Source organism: Leuresthes tenuis, unplaced genomic scaffold (assembly GCF_036924035.1).
Source record: "Leuresthes tenuis unplaced genomic scaffold, fLeuTen1.0.hap1 SCAF_21, whole genome shotgun sequence".
NCBI lineage: Eukaryota > Metazoa > Chordata > Actinopteri > Atheriniformes > Atherinopsidae > Leuresthes > Leuresthes tenuis.
Window position 1 is genome coordinate 4,796,846 of NW_027325375.1, and position 27,828 is coordinate 4,824,673.

General features: G+C 43.7%; 2 protein-coding genes across 7 annotated transcripts in view; both read left to right on the top strand.

Annotated features, from left to right (window-relative positions):
- Positions 1 to 5,102, top strand: part of fnip1 (folliculin interacting protein 1) — a 33,039-nt gene extending 27,937 nt beyond the window's left edge. For all 3 annotated transcript variants that reach the window (XM_072375197.1, XM_072375199.1, XM_072375198.1), the window contains 5 exons: positions 240 to 1,968; positions 2,102 to 2,267; positions 2,392 to 2,592; positions 2,704 to 2,819; positions 3,016 to 5,102. In XM_072375197.1, coding sequence (XP_072231298.1) covers positions 240 to 1,968; positions 2,102 to 2,267; positions 2,392 to 2,592; positions 2,704 to 2,819; positions 3,016 to 3,094 — 2,291 coding nt within the window. In that variant the 3' untranslated portion in view covers positions 3,095 to 5,102. The remainder of the gene's footprint in view (positions 1 to 239; positions 1,969 to 2,101; positions 2,268 to 2,391; positions 2,593 to 2,703; positions 2,820 to 3,015) is intronic.
- Positions 5,103 to 6,590: 1,488 nt separating this feature from the next.
- Positions 6,591 to 27,828, top strand: part of LOC140279964 (rap guanine nucleotide exchange factor 6-like) — a 120,938-nt gene continuing 99,700 nt past the window's right edge. For all 4 annotated transcript variants that reach the window (XM_072375190.1, XM_072375191.1, XM_072375192.1 and 1 more), the window contains exon 1: positions 6,591 to 7,048. In XM_072375190.1, the coding sequence (XP_072231291.1) occupies positions 6,974 to 7,048 (75 nt within the window). In that variant the 5' untranslated portion in view covers positions 6,591 to 6,973. The remainder of the gene's footprint in view (positions 7,049 to 27,828) is intronic.

A 27,828-nucleotide genomic window follows, 5' to 3' on the forward strand; every position in this document is an offset into this window, starting at 1 on the left:
ATGTACACAGTCACACTTTTAGAAAGGAAATCAATGCTGACACCTATTGTTCACAACTGAGAACTGCGGATAGCAGTGACGTCATCAAAAAAGAGGCAAAGAAATGATCAACAAGAATGATGTTATTAAATCATGAGCAGCCATGTTGAATATTTTAAAATATTTGAATGGACATTAACAACTTTATTGCATTGAAAGTCTTGATTAACTTTGTTTTTCTCTTTGCATCTGTTTTTTAGGGGACCTCTATGGGGCCATTGGGTCACCGGTGCGGCTGTCCAGGACAGTGGTGGTTGGCCGGAAACAGGAGCTGGTCCAGAGACTCCTCTATATCCTTACTTACTTCATCCGCTGCTCAGAGCTGCTGGAGACTCACATGCTGGACAGTGCTGAGGATGAGGCCATCGTCATGCCTGGCTCCCTCATCACCACCTCCCTCAGGAAGGGGGAGGTGGAGGAGTCAGACTATGTCCTCGTAACCGTCCATAAACCCAGCGGGGACTACCTAGCCCAAGGGGCCCACAGCCAACAGACTGAGGCTGAAGACAGCAGCTATCCTTCAGACAACAGCCTCCAGAGCAGCACATACACAGACATTGAGGTGGAGCACAGTTCTGGGGAACCACCCAAAGAGGAAGAGGAGGAGGATGAAGAAGATGAGGAGGACAGCAGTGAGAGTCAAGGGTCCAGAAGCAGTGTGCTTCAGTCAGAGCCCACCAAGGGCACAATTCCCATTATCAGGACTCAAGAAGTAGCTGAACCCAGGGAGCTGTGCAGGCAGTCGAGCAGCCCACTGGTAGCTGAGGCACGGCTGGAGACGGCGCTGTGCGTTGGATCAGCCTCACCCAGGGAGCAGGGCTGTGTGCTGGATGCAGAGACCAAGGGTGACTTGCAACATGTTCCATCTATACCTACAACCTATATGTTAAGTGCATCGCTAACTCCTGCCACCACAGACAGTAAAAGGGCTGTTGAGGCTGAGGTGGAAGCTCCAGTGGGAAACCAGCCCAACAAAGTGCTGGCTCATCGGCCTTTGGGGATCCCTTTAGAGAAAAAGCCCCCAGATAAGAAAATGGTTGCTGCAGCTCCACTACCAGTTATGCCAGGAAACACCATGACCAGGCCCATGGTTTTAACTTCAACAGAGGAAGAAGAGCCAGCAACAAAAGTCACTTTCCAGATCGGAGACTCCATGTCTCCTGAGTCAGACACAGAAAGCCGCAGAAGAAAGGTGGAAGAGGATTTCAAAAAGCACAAGAAACATCTCAAGGACAAATATTCGCTTCATCTGCAGCTGCTGCATCAGCAACAACAACATCACCAAGAGCAACATCATCATCTGCAAAGAGGAGCACATTCAAAGACCACCAACATCTGTGCAACGGAGGACCAAACTAAACCGACCAAGGCAACTCCAGCTCTGCAGCGGGTGTCCAGCAAGATGCCCCAGTGGAGCTTGAACTGTGAGGATGATTTTGATGAGTATTTCAGCTTGGAGAACCCAGTGGAGACGAGGACTATGGATGATGTTGCCAAACAACAGGAGGCTAGAACCACGGACAATATGCACAAACATTTTCTAAACACCTCGGGGGATCACAGCTTTCAGAGTGCAGTCAGAAGTCAGGGTTTGGGCATCTGCTTAGGTTCAGGTAGTGTTGAGATGGGGTCCAGCAGAAAGGGAGATGCTTTGTCAGATATCCGAAGGAGATGCAGGTGTGGTTCTACGGACTCCTCAGACACCTGCTGCTGCAGGAGCTGTCCTGTTGAGCAGGACAAGGACCTTGTGATGTCTGTCCCTGTTCCTCACGATGGATGCAACAACAGTGGCAAGGACCAAAAGTGCAAGGTGGCACCGGTCAATGACTGGGAAATACCACGAAATGAGAGCTCAGACAGTGCGCTGGGAGACAGTGAAAGTGAGGAGACTGAGGACTGGCAGGAGGAAGTGCTGGTTCCTTTTCCAGGGTGAGTCCATGATGCATATACACACCTCATACACCTTCTCTTACTGTTCAGAGACTTGGTATGAAGTATTCTATATAATATAATCATTTTAGAGCAAAAGAAAAAAATCTTATGTTGTCTGTTTGATCTAAAGGTCAAAGTTGGTGGAGAACTACTCTAAGCCTAACATTGCCAATTTTGGCCGGTCTCTCTTTGGAGGGTACTGTCCCACTTACGTGCCAGACTTCGTACTGCAGGGGATGCCCAGTGATGAGAAGCTACGGCAAAGCCTCATGACTGAATTAACTCATGCTGTTCAGGTAAAGGAAATCAAGAATTTTATTTTCCATGAAAACTTGAGTGCATCTCATTCTCGAGCATATGGCGCACGCACCGTGGAAGGTCTCGTATCTCATTGTTCACACGTGTTCTTGTCGTCTGTAGCATCCAGTACTGGATGAGCCCATAGCCGAGGCCGTCTGCATTATAGCAGACACAGACAAGTGGACAGTGCAGGTGGCCAGCAGCCAGAGACGAGCCACAGATGTAAACAAGCTGGGGAAAGAAGTCCTGGTGTCCAGCCTGGTCTCCAGCTTATTGCAGTCCACTCATCAGCTCTACAAACTTAACCTCTCGCCTAACTTTGTACGTTACAACTCTGTTTTTTTCTTTGTGATGTCTCAACAAAGTAAATCTTTTCATAGCTGTCAATGCGCCTGCATGCACGAATCGACACTTTGTACCTCTCTTCTTTAGTGTATAATGCACCTTGAAGACCGTCTGCAGGAGATTTACTTTAAGAGCAAGATGCTTGCTGAGTATCTGAAGGGCCAGACGAGAGTCCATGTGAAGGAGCTGGGCATGGTCTTAGGGTAAGCAGTCAACTGGACTTTCAATTCAGTTGTATTCAGTTTGTAGAAAAGCTGAACATTTCTCAGGGATTATAGGTGTTTTTTAATTCCTGTGCTACAAAAATAGACTTTTTTTACAGCAAAAGGTTGAACCTTCAGTTGGGTATATTGACTGCGCCTTCATCTGATTTATTTCTCCGCTCTTTTGTCTTTGCAGAATTGAGTCCAGTGACCTGCCCCTGTTGGCTGCAGTGGCCAGCACTCACTCCCCCTACGTTGCCCAGATCTTACTATGAGACTTCGCTGGTCCACAGTAGTGAATGGCCCGAGGAGACCAGTCAGACCCAGGTGGTGCCACCCGTCCATGCTGCACAGCTGACCCCTAACATGGTATCTGATCTGTGTGCCTGGCCTGTTCTGTCTTGAACCCGAGCAGTGCAGGTTTTCATGGACCACAGTCGCAGCGAGAACGGACACGTGCCGCAACTGCTTCCCACTTTGGAGCAATGTGGATGTTGCACCACAGGGTGGAGGTAGAGACCAGTGATGGAGTAAAGCTCATGATGACTGAAGCGCCTCTGAACTGACCTGAATGTTTCTTTTAGAACAGGGCTTTCTTCTTTTTTTTTTTTGGAAACAAAAGCCAAAGACTTTCATTATTTTTCCAGGTGTAATTGACATTTTATGATACTTACAGAGTAGTAACAACGAGTTTTATTTCTTCAACCACTTTCTTTTCCGATGCAATCTTAAACCTGTTCGTACAAAATGATGTACTCTGTGTTCAAAGGAAATGGCTGAACTTTTTTAAAATTTAATGTTGAGGTAAATATACCCGAGAATTATCAATCCCATGCCAGTAATGCAGTTTTATTTATCTTCACGTGTTTGTTTACAGTTCAGATTTCCCTCGGATAGCTCCGCTTTTTAGTTTGGCTAAATGAGGTCCCACCTATCTTAAAAATCTTTCTTTTAATTCTAATTGTCATCCTCAATTATTGTCTCTCTTTTTTCCTTCGGCCATGTGGCGGAAATCAACGCTCGCCGTGATTTTTAGTTCCACAAACTGGTTTTTAAATGGCTAAAAGTGGCTTTGACATTCTTATCATAGGTACAGCACTACCTCAGACCTTAACGTGGGCAGCGGGTGAGTTATAGTTGCCCCATTGAGAGGGGGGGGGTGAACCCTGAGGTAAACTTAAGAAAATATTTTGTTCAGAAGATTGTCAACTGTGCAGAGACTCTATGCTGTGTTTGAAAAAGGGAAGGCTGTTTGATACTTTAAAAATGGAACAAAAACATATTTTTGCATCACATTGTGATCAAGAAGGGTCCCTTTATACTGTGGAAAAGCTTCTACCTGCGTTGTCTGTGTACTATACAACCAAAATGCTGAAGTATTTTCCCACTTTTATAGCTCCGACTTCTTTGTATGATGTTTACGGCTTCGGTGTTGCTGCAGAAAGACGACGAGAGGAGCGCGATGGGCCTTATCGTGCATGTGTGTGTGTACTTGTTAACGCTATTTTCAGTTTGTTTCTATTAGTTTCATACACACAATTTTAAAAAAAGAAGAAAACTAAACTACCACAGGCCTCCTTTTGCCATGGAAGCAGAGTCTGATATGCGGAGCGTAAGATGGAGGGTTCGTTGCTTTCACATCTTGTGAACCTCCTGCACTATAAAGGTGGACACAATTTAATTATTCATCCTCGTATCCAGTGCTTTGGCAATGCCCTGTGCTTCTAACCCAGCACATGTACCTCAGTTCCAAGGAGGCTGCTTTCATTTGAATCCTGTAACCAATCCCAAAATCTCCCCGAGATTTAAAAAGGGAAATACCATTGTTCCTGTTTCCAGAGAAAGCAGGTACAACTCTCACTGTAACCCTGAGAACGGGACAGCATTTCTCCATTAAGTCAAATCGCACCCCTGAATATGATCCAAGTCTTAATTGAGAAGTGGCACAAATGCTTCAGATTTCTTCAGAGCTTACTTCGCTTTCTAAGCTGATAAATACATGCTTATGTGTACAGAGGACGCGCTTCTATATAAGCCTACATTTTGTACAAGCCAGCCATTATGTTTAAAAGATATGGATTTATATATATCTGCTTTTCTCTCTTTATATATGAATAAATTATTTAGTTGCCCGTAAGTGTAACGGTTCGCGTAAACTGTACATATTCAGAGTATTTCCACAAATTTGTACAGAATGTCTTTTATGAATTGTCACCTCAAATAAATTTTCTTTTTTTCCCAATTTTCTGGGAATGTTGTGCAATAAAGATGCTGAGAATTTGAGCCTGTGAATGTTCTCATCTTTTCATGTCAAATGGGAAAAGAACTCAACACTGGATGTGTGAATATAAAATATACTAACAGAGCTGAAACCCAAAGGGATCCGAGACAGACGATTCGGATCCAGTAGGCAATATGGGGTGAAGGAAAAGCCCGACCGCGATTCCCTGCAGTGGGCATGTACACACGGGTGTTACTAGGACCGTCTGTAGAGAAAAGGTGACCACATACCTTGGTTTGTACCTGTGCCGAAGTCACTTAAGCAACATTACAAACAGGCCGCAGAGCATCACTGGAGCATCTCTAACTGTCTCTTTCTTTACAAGCTGATTAGTTGCTGTGGTTTCCTCTTTTTCCACACAAATAACTATCCCATGATCGTGTCATTACGTGTCATCACCGATAAATAGCTGATCTAGTGTAATGCCAACATTCGTGTATAACCGCCTCATTTTAAAACCGAGAGCACGTTCTTCCCGACAGACCTGGAAGAAGAAAGGCACTTTTGTTCTGACGGATGGCGGCTTTCACTGTAGTGGTCAACATCTGGCCACCACATTTTACCCATATTTTAATTCACCACCCTCCGGCAGAGCGGCTTCACCCCACCCTCCTTTTTGCGGCGCAGGAGGTAAAATAAACCGAAAACGTACACACACACACCCCGCAGTTATGCAATAAATAAAGTAAGGAAGGAGTGTCCTTGCTGCAACTATGAATGTGTCCACTGACGGCTGTAGATCTACTTTCTTTACGCTATTTTAGGAACATTCCTTCAACGAAATGACTGGTTGTCAAGTCAAGCTTAATCCAAGTTGAAACTATTCGGGATACGTCTGCTCAGCCTTGTCTCGTTACATAGCTTGTTCCTCTCAACTGCATTTAAAATAGTGCGATGAAGAGTCATAAAGATTACCTCCACTGTACCAGGCTGCGTTTAGTGAGTTGATGCATTTAAAGGCATTAGGGTAATATGAATGTTAATGCCAGTTAGAGGTGAGACAATCTGATACATTGAAGTTCTCCTTTATCGGGTCGTATAATCGATTCTCAAACGAATTCGTTCTGTTTTTTTAAGCCTTTAAAAATAGATTGAAATCAAGGTGGTAGGTACAATTTATACACAATTAATATGTTGTCCATTTCTTTGGCTTCATTCATTCATTCAAACTTAAAACTTTTTTTTTTTTTCGAGATTAGAGATGTTATTTTTCATGTTTTGAAATGCGTTTGGCTATCTCGTGCTTTCTGAAATACGTTTTACTGTTACATTTTATGTATATAGATGAGTTTTGTACCCCAAGTTACCTGTAAATTTTGCATTATGTCCACAAACAGTTGGATGGAAATTGAATACTACATAGCTACAGTTTATAGCTACCAGTTAAGGCGTTCATGTGTCAAAACTATTTTAAAATGACTTATTTCCTGTAGTTTTGAACGCAGCACCTTGTCCGGGCGGCAGACAGATGTCGTCAACTCTGAGCTCTGCAGGAGGAGGGATCTGAAAATCTGAACTCCTGGATCTGTCTGATTCTGACTACCGAAGTGGATATTTCTTTTGACAAATATGTTCCCAAATCAATCCAGCGGGTCCTACATGTTTAAGTTTCTGTCAAACTTTAGCGGGTTTTGGAATTTCTCGGACGCACAGTAACAGCGAGCGAGTTGGAAGTTTTTTTTTTTCCTTTACAGGAGAAGAAGGAGTTCCCGGCCGGTTCGTTTGGAATAAACTCCATCCATGCTCGGCTGTGCGAGGACAACATCCACGGGGATGTGAAGTTGTTCACTCCCTGTCGGCTAAAGAGCAGCTAGAAGACGTGAAAGCGAGATTATAAGGAGTAAAAGTCCTGACTTGGGTTTGAGCCGAAGTGATGAAAATGACGGGAGCCACGGAAACTTCTTTTAAACTGGCTTTGAAGAAGCCGCCCTCGCTGCGGACGGCAGAGGTAAACATATCTATCGTGTCTTTAATTAGCTTTGCCTTGCTAATGTTGGCCAAAATTGGGCATTTGCTTCACTTCGGCGAGGTAAAACTCCACTCAGCTCGGCTGTGGTGGAGGTTGACAGAAGTTGGTGAACAATGAGTTGCTTGTGGTTTGAATTGTACATCGAATTACAACTTATCAGCACAGTCACATGCTAATTTGATTAGTACACGGTGTACATAATTAACAGTCTGTAAACCAAAACAACAACAAAGAGTCGAATGCTAGGTTTTGGGCCAGTTTTGAAACATTTGTTGTAATGTATTTATACCAGTTAACAGTGTATGCAGTTTAGACATTACACTCAGATGGGAAAGGTTCAGATTTAAATGTATGAGATGCTTCAGTAGTACCTAAACAGGGGTGCAGGGACCCAGCCGGGGCTTTGAGTGGATGCCAGGTGTACCTGATCAATGTTTGAGGTTTTTTTTCTTTGTAATCAATGATGACAAACTAATTTGATTCACATTTACAGGACAGACTTTTGTTAAGATAGAAGTTGATATTTTCAGTCTTGGACATGGTTATGTTTGGGAAAACCTTTTGCTTGCTCCACTTTCTGGGTCCCATAATAATAAAATAAAAATAAAATGAAATGCAACTAAACATGATGTCAGAGTGTCCCACCAGCGTTCAGATGTAATGCATCTGCAGGAGCAGATAGTATGTCCTCTAGGTTGAGTGACGCTAGTAAAAGTAGACCATTGCTTCTTTCCCATTCCTCCTCCTCCCTTCATGAAGCTGTGGAAACACAGCTGGCTTGTCACTGCTTTAGTTACGCTCTTTGCCCAAAAATAGCTCCTGCTGTATTCCCCTCCATGTTCAGCTGCTGGTAGAGGTTTCCAAGAGCCAGCACCTTTCAAAGGTCTAGCATAAAAATGTTTTTCAGGAAGTCGGCCTTCAGTTTTGCTCGACTGCTTTTAAAAGTCCCCTCTTGGGGCTCAGATCCTCTGTTTGTTTGTGGGTCTGTGCCAGGGAGAAAGGCTCTTTTACACCTTTACAGAGGGCTTTTGTGCACACCAAAACAACCACGTTTAGTCCACAAATATATGACACAGTCATAGGAGTGAAGAGCTGCCACTGTAGTGGTGGCAGAGCTGGTCCAGTTTCTGTCATACTTTACACACATTGCCTTTCCTTTAACCAGCATATGTTATAATATAACTGTAGGGAAGACAATGTAGAGTTATCCACACTTGTTCTTTGTACTTGTCAGCAGCCAACTGCTGTAATGCTTATCAGTGCTTGTAATCGTTACACAAGTATGCTTAAAAGGTAATATTGTGCAACACCTGGGATTCTAAGGTACTTTCAGTGCAATTAAAACAAAACCATGTTGCAGCTTGAGCCTGATGGCCATGCTTACTTGAACAGACTGACATTAACAGTGTGAATGTAGCTCTCAGCAATTATCGCATACAGACAGACATAAACCATTTACCCATTCTCCTGTGAGAACACACACCCTTCAAAACCCACAGAACTAATGTGTGAAAAGTGATTCATTATGTTTTGCCTTGATGCGATTAGAACAAAGAATGCATCAAGTTCTCTCCTCACTGGTGACAAACAGTGAGATCCAGGAAGCCGATTCTCCATTAAACGCCATCCAAGGCCTAAGTGGCTTGATGTCACTGTGGTGCACATCAGTGTTGCAGATCTCTTTATCTTGTCTTTTTTTATTAAAATGTTTTGTCATGCTTGGCCTCACCACAAACGATTTATGTTTCTTTTTTAGTTCTTTGAAATGAGTCTAAACCTGCTCAGGAGTACGGTAGTCTCACTTTCAGACACAGATGTGTGCTTCCTGCTCAGCTCTGGCCTGTTGGATATGATCAAGTGAAACTGACCTCAGGGGACTTTTCACAGCCCTAAAGGATGTGGAAAAGTGACTGCCGATGTGTTCAGTGGCTTTTTCGTTGTCTGAAATCAAATATTTTTTAGGCAAAAGGGCACAACTTCTATTTAAGTCATCAGAATTAGTCACTGATATAGCCTCACTATGAAATAGGCTACGCTTGATTGATGATGAATATTTTCAGCTTTGCATGCACCGGATTAGCAGGTGCTCCCGCGAAATAGTCTCAAAACACGGTCAGACCTCAGTTTCTGTACATCTTTGGTTGCAAGATCCGTACAACAGAGGTTTCTAAACCCCTTTCACTGTCCTATTTACTGCGGGACTACTGTTTTTAGTCGTGATCAAAGGTATCACCACGATTCTTTCAGGTTGTTCATCATTAATCTGAGACAGCTGACATTCACAGTGTGTTAGGGGAACTTTCTTTGGCGCAAGCGGGCAAATGCGTATAGGTCCTTTCCTCACCATTTACCCCCGCCAAAAAGGGCAGGATATCCTACCAGGTCATCCTACCACAGTCCAGATCTTCATGAAAACTTGCTTCAGTGTCTTTTCTGATCTTAAAGCTGTCAAAAATGATGGTAAAGTGAGGATGCTTCAGAACTCCTATCGCTGAAGGTGAGCCCAGCCACCCTTTGGAGGAAGCTTATTTCCAGTCCCATTCTTTGGGTCACTGCCCACAGCTCGTGATCTTAGCTGGGGGGTCGTAGACTGACTGGTAAATGGTCAGCTTTGCCTTTCAGCTCAGCTCTCTCTTCACCGGACCACGACAGCTCCAGTCCACCTGACAGTGCTGATCTGGTATACTTAAGCTCCAAAGGTTTAGGCTTAACTCATTCCCTACCTGGAGCAGGAAATCCGCTGCTTTCCATCTGAGGACCATGGCCTCAGATTTGCAGGTGCTAATTCTCACCCCAGCAGCTTCAGACTCAACTCAAGAGCCTGACGGAGGTCTTCACCTGATGAGGCCAGTAGGTCCACATCGTCATGAGTAAAAAAAAAAAAAAAAAAGCAAAGATGCAGTTCTAAGCTGGCCAAGTTAGAAACTCTCCGGGCTGGTTACAAACCTTAAGTGGAGTTTTAAGATGGTGAGCGTGTCGGAAAATCGCAGATGTTCATCTTGGTGGTTCATCCATCCCACAGCAGGTTTAATGCTTCGTCAACCTTTCCCATGTTCTTTGGTTTTCCGGGCCAGCTCTTCCCTCCCAGCCCACCTTTCTCATTACCATCCAGACGCCCTGGTGGTAACGGACAACAAGTCCCATCTGTGTGATTTATGGTGGTTTTGGCTGCGCCCAGTACACATTGGACGTTTATGGGAATTCCAGCCATCACAAAGCCACAGGCTCCCAAGGGTAAGTGCAAGTGAGGAAGAGGGAGACTAAGTGGTGACTTGTTGCTTTCTGAGCAAGCATTTATGCCTCCGGGAACAGAGCAGAGGAGGAGAAGCAGACCAGTGTGTGGTCGGTGCTGTATTCTTGGAGGGCTTGTTCAGAAATGTGTTTCAGCAGAGATTAGAGTTGGAGCTGAGTGCAGAGCATTCCGTAAATCCAACTTAAGGATATATCCTTTCGTTTGTACTTTTATCATAACTTCTTGTAGTGTTCTTGTAAGTCTGTATCTTATGGTCTGATGGCTGCTGTGGAAATAAGCTGACTCACAGATGGTTGCGGCTGATGTTTGTGTCGTCAGATTAATTTTTGATGCGGCACTAAGGCAGCTTTGGTTATTTTCTGTAATTCAAACATGGACACATGGAAGGCTGATTAAATGCTGAAAGACGTTGGAAATGTTTGATTTTTAGGCGCAACTTAAGTGTCAAAGTGTTCATGGGTTAAAGATTGGCACTGAGGTACTCAGGAAATGATGCAGTCGCATTAAGCCACATCAGCTGGTGACACCTGCATAAGTGCATCCACAGTTCTGATTTTATAGTTAACTCAAGATAAATCTTGTACGACACCAGTGCTCCTGTTTTAAAAGAGAAGTCAGAAAGCAAAACACCTTTTCTGTGGTGAGACAAATATCGACTGCTTGAGTGGGAAGATCTGGGTCACAGAGGACGGTGGGAAACAGCAGCTGACAGACCTGTGGTTCTTTCCGTTTGAGAGTGCGAACCCGCAGCTTTGTAACCCGTGAGAATACGGCAAGTTTCACGCACAGCTCAATCTGTCTGCCTCTTTGACTTTTGTCTTTAGTGTTACTTCAAGTTTACCTAAAATATCCCCCCAGTGTGATTCCAGTGAGGGAGACACCGGTAGGAGTTCAAAATGAAAGGTGGTAAACGAGTGTCTGGCACTCGCAGGGTGCGTCTTATTAGTCTCACATTCCAGCTAATTTCCATGAGACACAGCTACCTGTAGCTGTGTGAAAAACACCAAAGACGTTCTCACGGTAGCTTGTTTTGCTTGCAGCACTGTGGTAGGAAAAGGAATTCACCTGAATGGACTGTGGTTGGAAAGCAGAATTTGACATTTTGAGCCACACCTGCAGAGACGTGGCATCGAGTGTTTGTCATTCTCAAATGAATTTCAGAACCACTATTTGACTGACGGTGGAAGAGGCCGTCTCTACGATTTTACCTGTGTCGTTTTGGAACTCCAGATGATTAAAGTTTTAATATTGAAACCACAAAGACATTCCAGCAGTAACTTCCTGCTCTGCATGTGTCTTTGACCGTCTGGGGAAAAAAGAAGTCCTCCTCTTACAATGTAACCAGAAACAGTTGGAAGCCACTTAGCCATCAACAAAAGGATTTCTAGAGAGAACTGCATACATTGCTGACACTCAAAGTATGAGAAGGGAAAGAAAAAAGCTCAGTTTTTGCAGTTGGAAACATTGTTAAACTTTCTCACAATGTTGGAGGACTTGAGGTTTCGGCATCTGCTGATGTGAAACTGTACTGGGAACACTTCCTGCTGCAGTGGCATACATTGAACCACATGACACAGCTGCAAGCTGACTAACCCGAGAACACGTATCATTAGAGCTGTGGTGGAAAACAACAACAAACAGATGGATTTAAAGTTGTAAATTACACCCATCCCCCCCTTTGTGTGCAAACAAGTAGAAAAGTGAGAGGAGATGGAAATGTGATGGAAAAGTCCAGATTTGCCAAAGAATGATGACATCGTGAAATATCAGAGAAGGTGACTGTGGCATAGATGGTATGTGAGAGAAATGATCTTCTACTTAGGAAAGGTTTAAATGAAGCTACAGCCCATTTGTAAAGAGTAATTTGCACCTTTTAAGGCAGAACGGTTGACACAGGAAATGAGTCATCATCAAGGTGCTTTTTCAGAAGTCAATTCAGAGTTGACTTGGATGAAAAGTTAAGCGCTGAACATGTGAAGATGTGTTGCTGCAGGCTCCTGGTGACAAAACGCAGGTGGACCCTGAAAGTATGGAGTGGAATACGTGGAATTGGCCGAAAGAGTTGCTGCTGTTTTGCGATGCAGCAAAATGTGAGCTACAGGAGGTTCAGCTCTCTGCTGTGACCATGTTCCAGGATCTGAGTACATGGGTTCTAGTGAAATGAAACTGTGGTTTATTTTGAGTTACACTCACCCAGAGTTGTTAGATTCATTCAGTGTGTGGTAGATGCTTTCTGCAACATGAACAGTTACGTGTTCACAGGGCACAACTGGCTCCAGTTCGGTCATAAGCAACAACTTCGATGGGCAGCACATCTTTGCATATAAATCCTGCTCTCATGTCATTTTGACAAGACTCTGCTGTGGTTAACAGTGTCAGACTTTCACTTGCTGTTATGTGATATCTCTGCTGCCTCACCTGGGTGACAGACTAGCAGGTGAGTCATTGCATTGACTTTGTAAAGTATGCAAACAGCCTCATCTTTGTTTGTTGCGATAGGGAATTATAGAGTTGACGTCACGCGCCGGCTCGTTTGGACGTCATGTTGTGTTCTCACCTGCTCTCAGGCTGTCTCTGTGTGGGGAGACCCTGAATTCTTCTCAACTTCAGGATAATGATTCGATGTCTAAGATCATATATCAGCCCATTTCTGATCTTCAGCCCACTTGAAGTAAAAGATAGGAAAAAATGAATGAGTTTCAACCTTAAAACACGTCTTTGTCATCAATACAGTGACTCATTAAAAACATGGAGACAATGAGAGAGCATTATTCACAAGGTGGTGCTCCCATGCTAGAGTAAAACAGGACGTGACGTATCTTCCCGTTTTCACCGTGTAAAATGCTTCTAATGTTGTCTGGTGTCGTGATTTTCTTCTCAGGATGGCTTTCTCACCAGATTCCTCCATTGTTCTTGCAACACAATGAACCAAAAACAGCAGCAGCGTTGGCTTCGTTTACCTTTAGGTCGAGCTCACACTCGAGTGCCCTCTTACAAGGCAAAGTACTTCTAACCATCTGCACAGCTTATGGTCTGAACCACGTGCACTTTTCCTCACGTTTGAAGATGTTTTTAAACCTCCCAAGAAAAACTGACAGCCCTAATAGAGAGTTGTCGTCTTATCAGGAGCTGCTATCGGTCAATATGGAGCCAACATCAAACCAAGTGGAAGTGACTCATGATGTCACGTGACCTAATATAAAGCCTCAAACTAATTAAGAAACAACGCTCCTCAAAAATCAATTACACTGAACCATTTATCAACTTAATATGGAAGAGATGAACTGGTAAAATTGTTAGTCTTTGTTGGCGGTTGAAGGTTGTCTCTGCAGTGTGAATGAGTGCTATATAGATTTTAAATTCTTTAGATTTATTGCCCCATATGCTGGCTTTATAATGAAACATAGCACAAAGACTGTGGTCAAAAAGTCTACAGTTAATATGAGCAGATATGAGCTATCTATATCAGTGTGTGTCTGGTCAAGGATGACTGTGTGCCAAGTGTTTAGTCTGCAGCTACAACGCTCCGACCAAACAGCTGTCATCAGGGGAGGGGCACACCGGACAGGTCAGTACAGGTGAGGATTAATTAGGTGGGTTTAATTGTTATCTTTCATTGGTTAGACATGAAATGTTCCCTTATTAGAGAGAAAATGTGAACAACCTTTGGATCCGAAAGTGCACGTTACGTGCAGCATGCGCCAGCACCTTTGGACGCTTCAAACCCAGAGCAGCAGATGGGTGCAAACATTCACAAGCCGGTGCTTCTTTTCTCCAGCACGATGTGAACGCAGCTCAACTTCACACTCCATAGCAACTCATGCTCCCACTCTGAAAACACGCCCACGGCAGTTACAACATCAACAGACCTTAATGTGCCGAAAAGACCTGCACAGATGGGGCGAAAAAGAGAATCTGGAGTTAAATGGATATAATGTCCTCCGTGTATGAGAGGGGAAATTATATGGAAGACGGTGCGTTTGTGTGCGTTTCTGTGCAAATGGTTGAGTAAACACAACCTTCCCCTGACCCGGCACACTGAAAGCTCTCCTTGTGGATCCAATAAAGGTCCCTCCTGACTGAGCTGAAAGGCCTGTGTGCAGGGAGTTAGACGGACGCTGAGATACTGGGCGGGGGACTCAGGTTCTTGTGAGCGGGATATGGGTTGTCTCTTTGTGAGCTGTTTGGCTGTTGGTTTCTGAGAAACGGCACCAGGCTGACACGTCTCTTTCCAAAATAAGAAGGCAGAACTGTCTGTGAATTCTTAAACAAGAAACGAAACCTGCATTTGCTTAAAACCACAGTTTATCATTTGGTCTGCTTTTTGACAGAAACGTTTACTCTTATACCAGAAATGGATTTTCAGCCGACTCTCTTTAGTCAGATGATTCTTGTTAAGCAGTAAACTCATTGTAGCTCGTCTTTACTCTCCTAATCCTGCATAATCCTCAGTTCAACTAAACACATTTGATTTTAAGCCCGTGTTTAAACCACTTGTTGCTAATGGCATGGCTTTTCAAAGCCTGTTTTGAAGTCCCTCATTCGCACAGCGGTTCACAACAACAGCCGGGCTTTGTCTACGCTGGCTATTGTTTGAATGTAAACACGTCAGCTTTTCCTGTGGGTACACCAACCTCGCTGCCCAGCGGCTCAGGCCCCCCCCCTCGGCACGCACGTTTGCCTTTGCATGCATGTGCAAACAGCGTTGCGTGTCGGCGTGTGTGTGCGAGGTGGAAAGCGGAGCTCCATTCCACACACGACAGCTGGTGTGAAGCGGCAGATATCACCAGCTCTGACCTGCTTGGTTTGTAGTGAATGCAGATGGACTAACCTTTCATAGCTCAGTCAGGCAGTGACAGTACTGCCCTGTCATGGTGATTATCAGTGCATCACTTGCTTTTTTCTTTCACAAATGATTTTAATATCACTTGATAGCAGCATTATTGTGCCAGCCCAAGTGTTTTAAAAAGGCTCTGGCTAAAAACTGCAGCACGATGTGAGGCATGACGTTTATTTCGTCAGATGTGTTTCTGTTATCATGAAGTAGTGACATGCCACAGCAGGAAGGAACTGATTTGACAAAAGATAAAGATATCTTTGGAATTAAGGGCAGTTAATGAATAATAGGGCTGCTTTTAGTAAGTGTTGACCTATTTTGTTCATTGAAAATATTTTCCCTGTTTTATTTATTCTTCCCGACACATTTGGAGTTGGGGTACAGAATTTACTCACTGGAAGACTTACTGTTATGAATGACTTTACGATCAAAAGCTCCGATTTCCTCCCGCTCCACACACGTTTTAGCTCTGTGGGTGTGGTGCTCAAAATCCTTCAGTCTTGACACTATTTATATGTTCTCAGTCTCCATGAGCAGAAGTAGGCCAAACAGCCGCCCGCATGCAAACCTGTCGCCACAGTGGTCCTCTTTAGGCACTTTTACGATCTTGCAGAATGTGTCTGGAATGTGTGTCAGAGAAGGAAAGCAGGAGGTGCTTCCAGTTATGTGCTGTTTGGGCTGTACTGATTTTGTTTGAGCATCACACGGTGCCAGGTGTTTAACCACGTAGGACAGTCTACATAATGCAGTTGTGTGAAACATGCGGACGGTCCCGTCTTTCCATTTTTCTGTCAACACGATCGTTTTTGTCCAATGGTGGTGTTAAGACGACAACAGGCTCACTGTGGTTAAAACAGATTTTTTTGGCAGCGGTGATGAAAATTGTACCGTGGAACTGCCAACCTGAATTTCTGACATGCCTCAATTCCACGCGATCGCACCACAAGCCAGATTGTTGATTGTCCAGACAATCATTCCCAACGTTTTTTTCATCTCCCACAAACTGAAACAACGGCCATCTATCTGCTGGGGCGCTTCAAATGAACATCCCGCCTAACTGACTCTTGTACTGCCTAAAATACACAAGCATTTGTGTTACTTACCTGGAGTGAACCTCATCTCATCTTTTTCTTCATTATTAACACACTGTAGGTTTATTTAGTTATTATTGATGCTTCTTTCTTCCACCTACTTGTAGAGGGAAAAAACACTGATCTCTTCTGATTGTGCTCTGTCCCAAATTACATTTGAAGCCACTTTCCAGGGTTCATGAGGTGACAATGATCTGTTCCTCACAGTGGCTCTGAGGTGCAAAGCACAACACAGATCTTCTCACAACATGCAGTAGCTTACAAAACACGGCAAGAAAGCTAAAAAATGAGTCGGAAGAGGCTTTGCCTCCTCAGAAAACCCACTATTAAACCCTGAAATAAGTCACACCCATGGTAGAGAACCAATTTAAGCAATTGCAGCACTGTAATGCAACACCAAACTCGAATAGGCAACAATAGAAATGTGAAAATGCAGCCATAAGAGAAAGGGAGGTTTCAGAAAACACAATCGAAAGCAGGGGACACAATGTTCCAGTGAACCCAAGAACAATAACGGCAGCGAAAATCTGCCGAAACAGAAAAATAGGACGTTAAAAATCGTTAGAATTGAATTTGTTTTTCTCTTATTTCGGTTCTATTGTGTTTTACAGTGTTCTTGTTCCTCCTCAGGGTCACCCTTTGTTCCTGCTCTCTCTGCCTTTTTTTTTTTGGTGAGAAATTGCTGTTTCAGCGTGGGTCGTGTGGTCTCTCTTCTTGCATTTTAAAACCTTTTGACTTTTAAATTCTGCCGGTTGCCACTGCCATAAAACAGGTTTCCCATGTGTGGTGTGTTCAGTGGAGCTCAGGCAGCATGTTGGCTTCATCCGCTCTCCCTGTTAGGCCCTCAGAGACTGGGCTGGAGGCAGCAGCAGCAGCAGCATGCCTCGCTGTAACCAGGCACTGCTAACACACCAGGGAACAAGCTGTAAAAAGAGCTGATGTGCTGTCTTATTTTGAACTGGTCTGTTTCTTTGTTTTGCCTGTGAACCGGAAAATGTCCAGAACAGCCGAAGGTTGGTGTAGTGCAACACGTTGTTCTCCCCTGAGGTGTGATATTGACGGCGAGTTTTGCAGCTCTATGTAAGGACACTGACGCTTTCATCGTCCATCTTGTTTGTGTGGGAGGAAATTACTTGTTAAAATAGACAAAATGATGAAGATTTTCCAGGCTTTTGTGAATCTGTCCTTGGATTCATCAGAACTGAGCACATATGATTGACACATCAAAGTCTTTCGTTTGGTTTTTCTTCTTGGTTTTTTTACCTTTTTATAGACTTTTCTGAAAGCTCTTTGCTGTTCTTGGCAGAGTTCTGGGGCAGAAGGCTTTCCAGAGACGCGCACCTGCTACGCACCTCTCTGGACTTTATGTGCGTCAGCTCTTTTAGCCTGGAACCACAGCAGTGTGGTCTCGCCATTAGATCCCAGCTCAGTTTATGTTATCCTTGTTATGGCCGCACTTTGAGTTGTTTCTGACCTTGACTCGCAGCGTAAGAGCAACCTTTGGACAGGTCATAGAAATCTGCTTTGGTTGGGAGCCAAGGCACTGGTTTATAGAACCTGAGGTGGCTTTATGTGCAGCTCAAATTTAGCTGATAACTAAATACACTTAATCAACATCAGTTTTGTCAGTTTGTGTATTTGTCAGACGTTCTTCTCATTAGTTTTAATTTTCAGTCGGATAAAGGTGATCTTTGACTGAAAAATGAATGTTAATCTAAGCTTTTTCTTTTTAACTTGATTGTTGCGGTCATAAACATTTGATCCCTCTTAAATTGCAGTCAGACAGATGACTGAAGTGAGAAGTTCTTGCCAAGCTCGTAGGAAAAAAGGACTGTGTGGCAGAGCGGTTAGTGGACACCGGCAATCTGCAGTTGTCCAGTTTCATTCATCAAACAGGGAGGGCTCAGAGATGCACTAGTTTTGCAGATTACAGACGGATAAGTTCCGACCCAGCTGTAACGAGCAGAGACTTCAGGAGTCAGCAACGACTCTCTCTCATCGCATCCATTTGAAACCGACTGGCTGCCGGCTCAGATTGAGTGTGATTAAGTCTGGAACGCTGACAGAAGCAGTGTTGTGGGAGGCCTCTTGTTTGGCAGATCCCACTGTGGAAACACTGAGTCACTGTCCACATCAAAACACAAACCACAGGCTGCTGACTACCGCCTGCACTCTCCCCTCTGCTTTCCATTCTGGCCCCTGGCCCCGAGCCCCTCTTTTCTACTTTGAAACAACAAGGAGGGAGTCGATATTTTCATGGCACATTACACAGACTTTGGCATAAAACAAAGAGCAATAGCTTTTATTAGGTTGTAATGTTTTGTACTTTGGATAAAATAGGTTTTGCTTCAGTGAACAGGAAAGTTGTCAGTACAGTCGGAAGACAAAGAAAGAGTTGTTAGCCGTAGCAGGAAGCAGTGATTTAGGGTTCAACATCTTCTGAGTCAATCGTTATCTCTTTTTATGGCCTTCTTTCTCTGACCTTATATGCACATCGAGCGCAGCAGCAGCTCACCTGATATTTTGATATTCAAAACAATTATCGACTCATCTACTGCAGGTGGAGGCAGTTTGGGATTTGAAGATCAGAGCTCTTGACACAATGGTTTTGTTAAGTGAAAACAAGAAACCTGGTACTGACAACATTCTTGTCTTAGAGACTGACGCCAAAACCTTTTACCTTGCCATTCTTTTCAAGCTTCACAAGAATGAAGCCAGGCTGGATGTATACCTCCCTGCCTTGTTATCGCTCACCCCGCGTGTGAAAATGGATCTAAGGCATGCAGCTGGTTCTTCTTGGTTCTGGGAGGTTTTGGTGATGATTCCAGGATAAAAGCTCACATCAATAATCTTTTGACAGCATCTGCTGTAACCAAAAGTCCACTAAAACTAAATGCAAATTCCGCCCGCGGGGAATTCAGCTGTGTTCACCTGGGGCTGATTTCCCTGCAGCGTAATGTTGCAACACAGGAGCGGATATTGTGGAGAGGAGCTGTAGATAACAGGCGCAAGTTGGTTTAGTGTATAAAAGCATACAAGTACCCCACACACTTTTACTCCAGTTGCCCACTTCATCAGACTTGTTCAGTCACTAATTTGCAAGTTTCATTCAGTCATTTATGTGTTTATGTGCACTCTGCTTTCAATTCACAAGCACTCATTTCCCTGTTTGTCTACACACTTACTCACTTACTGGCTTGTACAGAAATTCCTCTGTCATCTGTGTTCTTACTCACTCCGCCATTGTTTGGATAGCTTGATTTCTTGTTTGACCAACTCCTTTGCAGACATGGTTGATAACAAAGCCCTGACACTCACTTCTGGAATGCTGGGAATGTGACAGCTGGATTCCCCGAACATCCTGCCTACCTCACCAGCACAGTTGTATTCGACAAAAAAACATGGTGGCGCTCAGGATGGCATTAGCATCTGACGGCTTTTTACAAGTGTTATCAAAAGTGACCCGGAGGTGTGTTTAATATGTCAGGCGTGTTATTTGAGGGGAGACTTGCAGAAAGGGATAACAATATCTAATATTTATCATTTGTAATTAAAAATCGTATTGAATTTAGGAAATCAAGCAAATTGAAAGCATTCATCTTCAGCCGGTTGCCAGTGGACTTTTTTGACACTGTAACAATGTAAAATTGAGCTTCGTCCTTCAGCTTGTGCATCCATACTTCACATGTTGCTACTTCCTCCCGAAAGCTTCCCAAAAACGTTGACACAGTGCAATCATCCCACTCTAATCAGATCAAACACTGTCTGCCTGCTCCATTTCTTATCAGTTATGTAGACACATTTACGATAATCCAGTACGTGCAAATTTGCATCCATCACTGAGAAAAATGTGAACCGCATACCATCTATTTCCCAGAAATAACTTCTCTTAACCAGAAGTAACTTCCAGTTGAAATTGGGGAGGTTTGCACCCAGTCGAGTTCATTGCTGCGGGTCGGATCCATCTCAATGGCCTGATTCATAGTGTGTTAGGGGAAAGATGACAGGGGTGTGCTCTTAGAGAGCAGATAAGTGGGCATGTCAGAGGAGCAGATGGAGACTGATGGATCTCTCCAAACGGAAGCAAGTTCCCCACACAGATCCTTTGAGATTGTTAAAGTGAGGCTAAGCTGTAGTGATGTCAGTGATCTCTATGTGCCATTAACAAAAGATGTGTTGACGATGCAAAGCAGCGTTTGTGGTGATGATGCTGTAATATGGTACTCTACGTATATATGGTCTACCTTTTTTTTTTTTTTTTTTTTTACAAGGGCAGCTGACAGATGTGTGTGCATTCAGAGATTTGCTCTGTTTAAAGTTTTGTAATAACAGTGTGCTAATACACATAAACATTTATAATATAGTAATAAAGTAGGATTTCCTCCTAACTGGAGGGGTATGGACTACATTACCCTCTTCCATTAGCCTGGTTTTAGGACAGGAAATCTATTTTTTACAAAACGCTGAGAAAGTTTCACGAATTCCGACTTGAGAGAGTTAGAGAAAGTGTTTATTCTGTCAGCCTCTGTGGCCGAATCTTCAGTGGGTGAGCTCAGTGAAATATTCTGACCGCAAAGTCTGCTGTAAATTGTGTCTGGCTATGTGTACATAGATAAGAAGCCCTTTACTGGCAGGGGTTTGTGTACGTTTGGTGTGTCAGTGTAAGGCAGCCGGAGGTCTGATGAGCTTCAGACGTTGTGATTCAGCATAACACGCCATGCAAATGTATTCAAACTTTATGTGAATGTTGGCACTGTCCACATGTTCTTGCTCAGGGTTGTTATATAATCCTCCTGCAGAGAGTTAAAGGTTTACTTTAGCTCAACAGAGTTTACAGTTTCTGGTCTAATCTGTAGCTTAGCTGCTAACAATCTGCTCCCTGTTTCCTGTCACTGCTAACATAAATGTTAGCTTTTAGGCCTAACTCTCCAATTATAGGAAACCTTCAGGCATAATGAAGCATGCATACGAGTCCCATTCCTTGGTAGTGGTGGTACAATTACGCTGATGCGTGGGCTGCTCCCATCGGGGACACTATAGATTCCTTCTTCACCTGTTTTTTTCAAGACCCTGGGGCCTCCCGAAACATCTGAGGCTCCAATGAAATTGAACCAAATGGAATGGAAATATTTTTTTCTTGTCCCAAAGGCAAGCTAAAGCTAGCAAACCCAGCTTTGATACACTTGGCACAATTTGTTTTTGCTATGCTGCTTGGTTCTGTTTTTGATTTATGACGCTGCAGTGGGAGTGTGAGAAGCAGAGCAGAGCTGCCTGTCTGAACACATTGGTGAAAGAGATCAACTATCCATAAGCTGGCTATTTGACAGCTCGCCCGTGGCTACGAGGCCATGCAGATGACAGATATGCATAGACCAAGTGGGTGCATGCATTGCCTACTTTAATTTGACTGCTGTAGAGAGTGGGAGCCGCAGTATTCGCTTACATGCTTCTTCATGTTTGCACATTTCTCTTTGTGTGCCTGCCTAAGCTTAGCAGTCCACCTCCAAACCTTTGCCTGCTAGCTGAACTCTGTCTGGTCAGCAGTTCAGCTCGGTACTGTGAGCTTTGTCTGTAAAGTCTGCTGCTCTGAACAGACCTCTCGTTGGCTGCTGTGTTGACCAGCAGGAAAACAGAGCGGGGTAATGGAGGGAGAGGGTAAATGTGTTTAAACCTCTTCAGCTGCAAGTGTCAAACTCTCAAAACTTACGGCTGGAGTAATGAAAACTAACCATGAAATAGTATTCACAGCTGAGGAAATGGAAGCAATGGGTGCAGACTGTATTCCTATGAACCCGAGGAGATTAGAGATGAGAACAAAATAAGACGATGCTCATGGGAGGGAGATAGAGGGGGATAGAGGAAAACGCTCTTTAAATGGTGTGTAAGATGGCTTAATTTAAAATAAATAAATAAATAAAATTTGGGCCTGTGGTACATTACAGTTAGTACGAATGAAACGGCAAAATTGCTTCAACTTCAAACCACGAGCCATTGCATCTTTTCATATTTTTGGAAGCTATTCGGGAGCCTCGTGTTCAGTATGGGGGGGCATTGCATTGCAAGGGCAGTTTCACGTAGCAATACTGAGTGGAAGTCAGTAAACAATTTTCAGTTGAGCATTTCCCTGCGTAAAAGAAAAGCATGTTTAGAAGAGAATAGAATGGCCTGCTTCTGCCTAAAATCATGACCTTGTAAATGAGTTTCAGCCAGCTGTTACATAGCATGCAGTGTAAAAATGACAATAGTAAAGAAACTTCGAGTGAAACTTAAGTTCATTGCAGTCATAAAAGAAGCTTCTTGTGACTTGTTTCATTCATTTCAGCAAGAAAAAGTGCAGCTAAGATTTCATAAAGGGTCAGATTTTCCATTTCTGTGCTTGGGAGTGTTTCTGTGCACATGTGGGGCTGTTTGGTTTGGCTGGTGAAAGGATGGCAGCCGGTGTGGCGCTCTCAGGGCCAGACTTATAGAGGAAGTAAACCGGTCCCAGACCTTCCCAAATCTGAGGCAGAAATGTTGATGCGGTGCTTGCAAAGTGCAATGAATTGTTTTAAATCGTTGCTACGTGTTCATGTCTATTATCTCCTGCTGGGTATTTTAAGGGCTGTCATTTTCTTGAGCTCCACAAGTTTTGTTGCTGATTTTACCATCTCATAAGTGGAGTTATCCGAGGCTTTTCTTTTCATGCGGTTACTTAGGCCTTTCCTTCTCTTCCTCCTCCTCTTTCCTGGTGTCTTCGTAACCCGTTCCACCACCAGCACCACGACTGTCGTCACTGGATTTTTTATGAAGCCAACTCCAAAGTTTTTATAGAGTGGGAACTCTCCAGGGCTTTCACTGCGCAGTATTTGTTTTCAGTGTTTTTGTCTTAGCAGACGTCAGCTTCTGTCAGCTTGTGTTTGCAGTGATTTGCTGCAACTTCACTTGTGTTTATTTCAGCTGAGTCCCATTGTGGTTAAAGCTTTAAAGCTTTCTGCGTGAGTGTTCCAATCCCCCTCTCTCCAACCTGGCTTTGTTGCTGGAAAAAAAAGTTTTATATCTAAAGTGGAAAAGAGGCTGTGCAGCGAGGTAAGAGAAGGGACCTCATTTGCTGCAAGTGGCCTCGAGACCTCACGCAGATACCAACAGCGATGAGGCTTAACTGCGTTTTGGGCAGGGGATCGTCTGGGAGCTTGCATGTTGTATGGATAATGATCCTGTCTGAAATTATGATGGGACAGGATCACTGCTGGCATCGTAAGTACTTTAAATCATACGGGGTTTAGGACCCCAATCCCTAAAAAGTGATCTCATCTTGAATTTGTTGGAGGCAACACGTCTTTTTAAAAGAATTGGGATAGGCCAACAAAATCTGGAAAAGTATGTGGTACAGAAATTAAACTGCTGGAGGAACACGTTTCCGCTAATTAGGTTATTTAGCAACTGGATTTGGTATAGAAAAAGAGCACCACGGGGAGGCAGAGTCTCTCAGAAGTAAAGGTGATCAAAGGTTCGGCAATCTGCAGAAAACTGTGTTTGCAAACTGCAGAGCGCTTTCAGAATAATGCTCCTCAATGTAAGATTACAAAAAACCTCGAATATTCGATCATCTACAGTACATAAAATCCTGGAATTATTCTGGAGACATCTCTGCCTGTGCTGCTTTACAAACGTTGTAATTCTTTCATGGACAGCACCTGACGTGAGCTCAGGAACACTTCCAGAATTCATTGTCTGTGAAAACAGCTCACCATGCAAATCATGTTTACATGTTCCAGAACATGTAAGAACCGTTTTCTCGGGCCAAAGCCCATTTAAAATGGACTGAAGCAGAGTGGAAAACTATTCTGTGGTCAGACAAATCCAAATTTCAAATGCCATTCCAAATGATCGGTGCCTCATTCTTTGGACTCGAAAGGAGAGAGACCATCTGGCTTGTAACAAGTGTTCAGCTCAAAAGCCTGAATTTCTGATGGTATGCTGGTGCATTAGTGCCTATAGAACTGTCAACTTGCACATCTGGAAAGGCTCCATCAATTATGAAAGGTATATACAGGTTTCAGAGCAACATGCAACAGCACGGCTTCATAGTAGAGTCTGGGTCTGGACTCCAATGACACAGTGACCCAGATCACTTTCAGATTTCTCTACTTTGTTTTAATCTCATGTTTAATGAAGCACCAGCTTTACCTTTAAGTGGTAAGTGCCTCCACTGACAGCACACTTAGATTTATGGTACATTAGAGAATACTTAGCCTCATTCTCCCAGGCTGACGTCTCTGTTTGCCTTTCTTCTGCACCTTATGGAAACTGAAGCGGCGCAGATCTATTTCCAGAGCAGAGTTACCCTGTTAAAAAATCAGCTTTACACAGCTGTAACACAGCTTTCATATAGAAGCTGCGATTTGACAAGTTGTCTGGGACGTCACTGCAATTCCTCAGGGTGGGGTTTGTGAATATATAAATGTCATCTTAGCAGGAATCCAGCTCAGCCTATTGGATAAAAAAATATCATGGGCACACTGTGCTACTCATCCTTTGTGTTCTTTTAAATGTTTCTTTTGTCTTGCATTTTCTCAGCACATAGTATGTCAAATTCACCACTTCATTAGACTGAGGTGGTTTTGTCCCCCGCTTTTTGGCCTTTTTTGGGGACCTTGTAGTCAATATGATGAAAGTATTCAAGGCCAGTTATGAAGGCTGGATGTTAGCCAAGCTGTTTGTTCTTCCAGCTTGAATGGGCATGTTGTATCGTGTGTTGACAACATCCTCTCTGTGTTAGTGACAGACTCGACCGGCATACTGTACATTCTGGTGGAGGCGGGTGTGTGCTAATGGTTCATTGTACATCCTACGAAGCTAAGGACGGGACCCCCGTTCATTCCTGAAAAGTCACAAAGGCAACGAAACGTTGTCAGTGTTTTCCTCACCATCACAGGAGGAAGAAGTTTGAATGTGTTTTGTTGTAGAAAAACTCAAAATTGAACCACTCAAGGTCAGTAGTTTAAAAAGCAGAGAGTCTTTAATTGGAAGGTTTTCTTTTAAGCCATAGTTTTTCTGTCTTACGCAGGAGTGCTTCTTCATATCAAGACGCCTGCACCAATGTGCTGATTCTTGATTGGAGGGAAAGAAATGTGGTGGGTGGGACAGAAAAAAGCTTTGTGGTGTACTGCAGCAACTCGCTTTTGAATCACGAGTTTCAGTTGTGTGCTGCTGCAGCATGTTTATGGATGACTAACACATACTTAAGATAGTCACATATCAACATGTCAGGATCCTGTCAGGGTTGGGGGAATTGGAAGCAGGGTGGCTCCACGAAATTAAGATTCAAGGTCTGTGTATGTTAGTGCTGACACATCCTCATTATATTTCTGTAATTTAGTGAAAAAAGTTTCCTGCTGTCCTAATGGGTGCGTGTGCCCGATCCCTCTCAGACTGCTTAAATACTGTAGGATTGTAGGTAAACCTGGAACTTCTGTTGGACAAAGACAGAGCGACGTGTCTGCCAGAAGGTGGCAGCAGCATTGTAGTTATACCTGAGTCACTCACTCACTCACACACACACACCAGCACAAGCTCAAAGCATCAATGATCATCTCTCATCAAACTATCCTTCTTGTTGTTGGTTTAACAGCCAGGGTGTCCGCTTTTAAGGCGTTTCCTCTGTACGTGAAACATTATTGCAGCTTTAAACTGAAAATGAATCATCTCTGCGGTGTTTCTCTTCACAGTTAATTGGTGCATATTGGAAACACATCCTGAATGTTCGGGAAGCTGCTGTTGGCAGTGGTTTTCAGATGTTTCCATCTAAAAGATGTTTGAACTTGATTCTGAATTTGTCTCCAAAGGTCTCCATTGCATGTAGCACAATGTCTGCCATATGATGAGGTAAGAAATGATGTCACCAAACAAAGGGATTTTTCATTGGAAATGAAGATGCTTTGGTGGCTCCCTCTTCAGCTGGAACTGGAGAGACTGTTGGACGCACAGAATGTTTGGTTAATGAACAATCCTCTGGAAATGAGGGATGATTGAATTTCCACAGGAAGTTTCTTGCCTTTTCTGTTTTCTGCTCCAGAGTGTTCGGGCTGAAAGAGTCCCTCTGTACCGGAACACCCTTTTAAAGTTCCGGGTGAAGCCATGTCTCCGTTAAGGAGGGGGGGGGGTGACATGTTTGGGATAAAGTTAGTAAGATTTTAGAGTGCAAGGCATATTATGCAGTTGTGTTAAAGCCTTTTTGTGATTGTCAGATGTTTGTTTCTAAGATATTTGTTTGTTATGATTTGGTGTATTTTCTTGTTGGGGGGTTTTGTAATAAATGGACTGATCTTTTTAGATGGTAGAGCCTGGGGATGAATTAGTGGGAGGCTTTAAAAGGCAGTCAGTTAAGATCAGAAGCTGGTAGGCTGCTATGATCCTGGGCTACATGCCCTGCACAGGGTGGTTCCTGTCATCTGGATGTCCGTTGGTGAATAAAAAGCACTGACTCTCTGCCTCAAGCCTCTGTGAACCAGCAGCTATCAGTCATCTTAACTAGGCCAACAGCAACTTTATAGCTGAGTGTGTGCAGCTGATAGAGACAAAGGAATGTTTTCCTATCATCGGGGTCACATTTTGTTCCAAAGCGTTGGTCATAAAGTACCTGACTGGACTTAAGTACGTAAGTAGTTTGACAAGCAGGTGGTGTTTAGAGAAAACTCTGAAGGTGCAATTTAATAAAACATTAACATCCCAGACTGTCATTTTAAGTGTTTTTTCAGTGTCTAACCAGACAACTTTAATTGAAATTCTCAGCCTCAGCTGGTGATGAGTTGAAGGATGCTTCTCCTGAGGTTGTGACGTCCTAATCACAGATGGGGTCGTAAGGCCACATCATTAGTCTCTTGGGAGGACAGAGCAGAGGTCAGAAGTCAGTGAGGAATGTTGCTTTCAACAACATCGCGCACACTTGGGCTTCAGTCTAATGAAAAGAGAGACACTGCTTTGGTAGTTGGAGATGGGCCTGTTTAGCTTTCAACAGGCCCAGGCGGCTGTAGCTCAGGAGGAAGGTCGGTGGTTCCACTCTGGCTTCCCCGGGCTACACGTCGAAGCGTCCTTGGGCAAGACACTGAACCCCACGTTGCCTCCCAATGTATCCATTGGGGTATGAATGTGTGTATGAATGATTAGAAAGCACGTAGTTATGTGTAGTATCTTAAGACGTGCTGTGTGTGAGTGGGTGAATGCGGCATGTAGTGAAGCGCTTTGAGTGGTCAGTTAGACTAGAAAAGCGCTATACAAGTACAGTCCATTTACCAAAAATATTCTCTGATTGCGTCGGTGATGTTTTAGATGTTAAGCGATGCCTACTCATTTGTTCATGAGTTGAAATGACTCAAACCTTGTTAAGAACAGTGCGATATTACATGAAAAATGGGAATTACTGTCTGTAAAGAACAACTTCTGAACCTGCATCCTGTGGATAAGTAACAACCGCAGCAGTGTCATGGTGAAACTTTTAGGTTTGGGTTTCTGACACCACTGCACTAAAATCAAAAGCCAGGCCACTAACGCCACACTCAGAGTTCACATTCAAGCACTGTGGCTGCACAGTGATCACTGT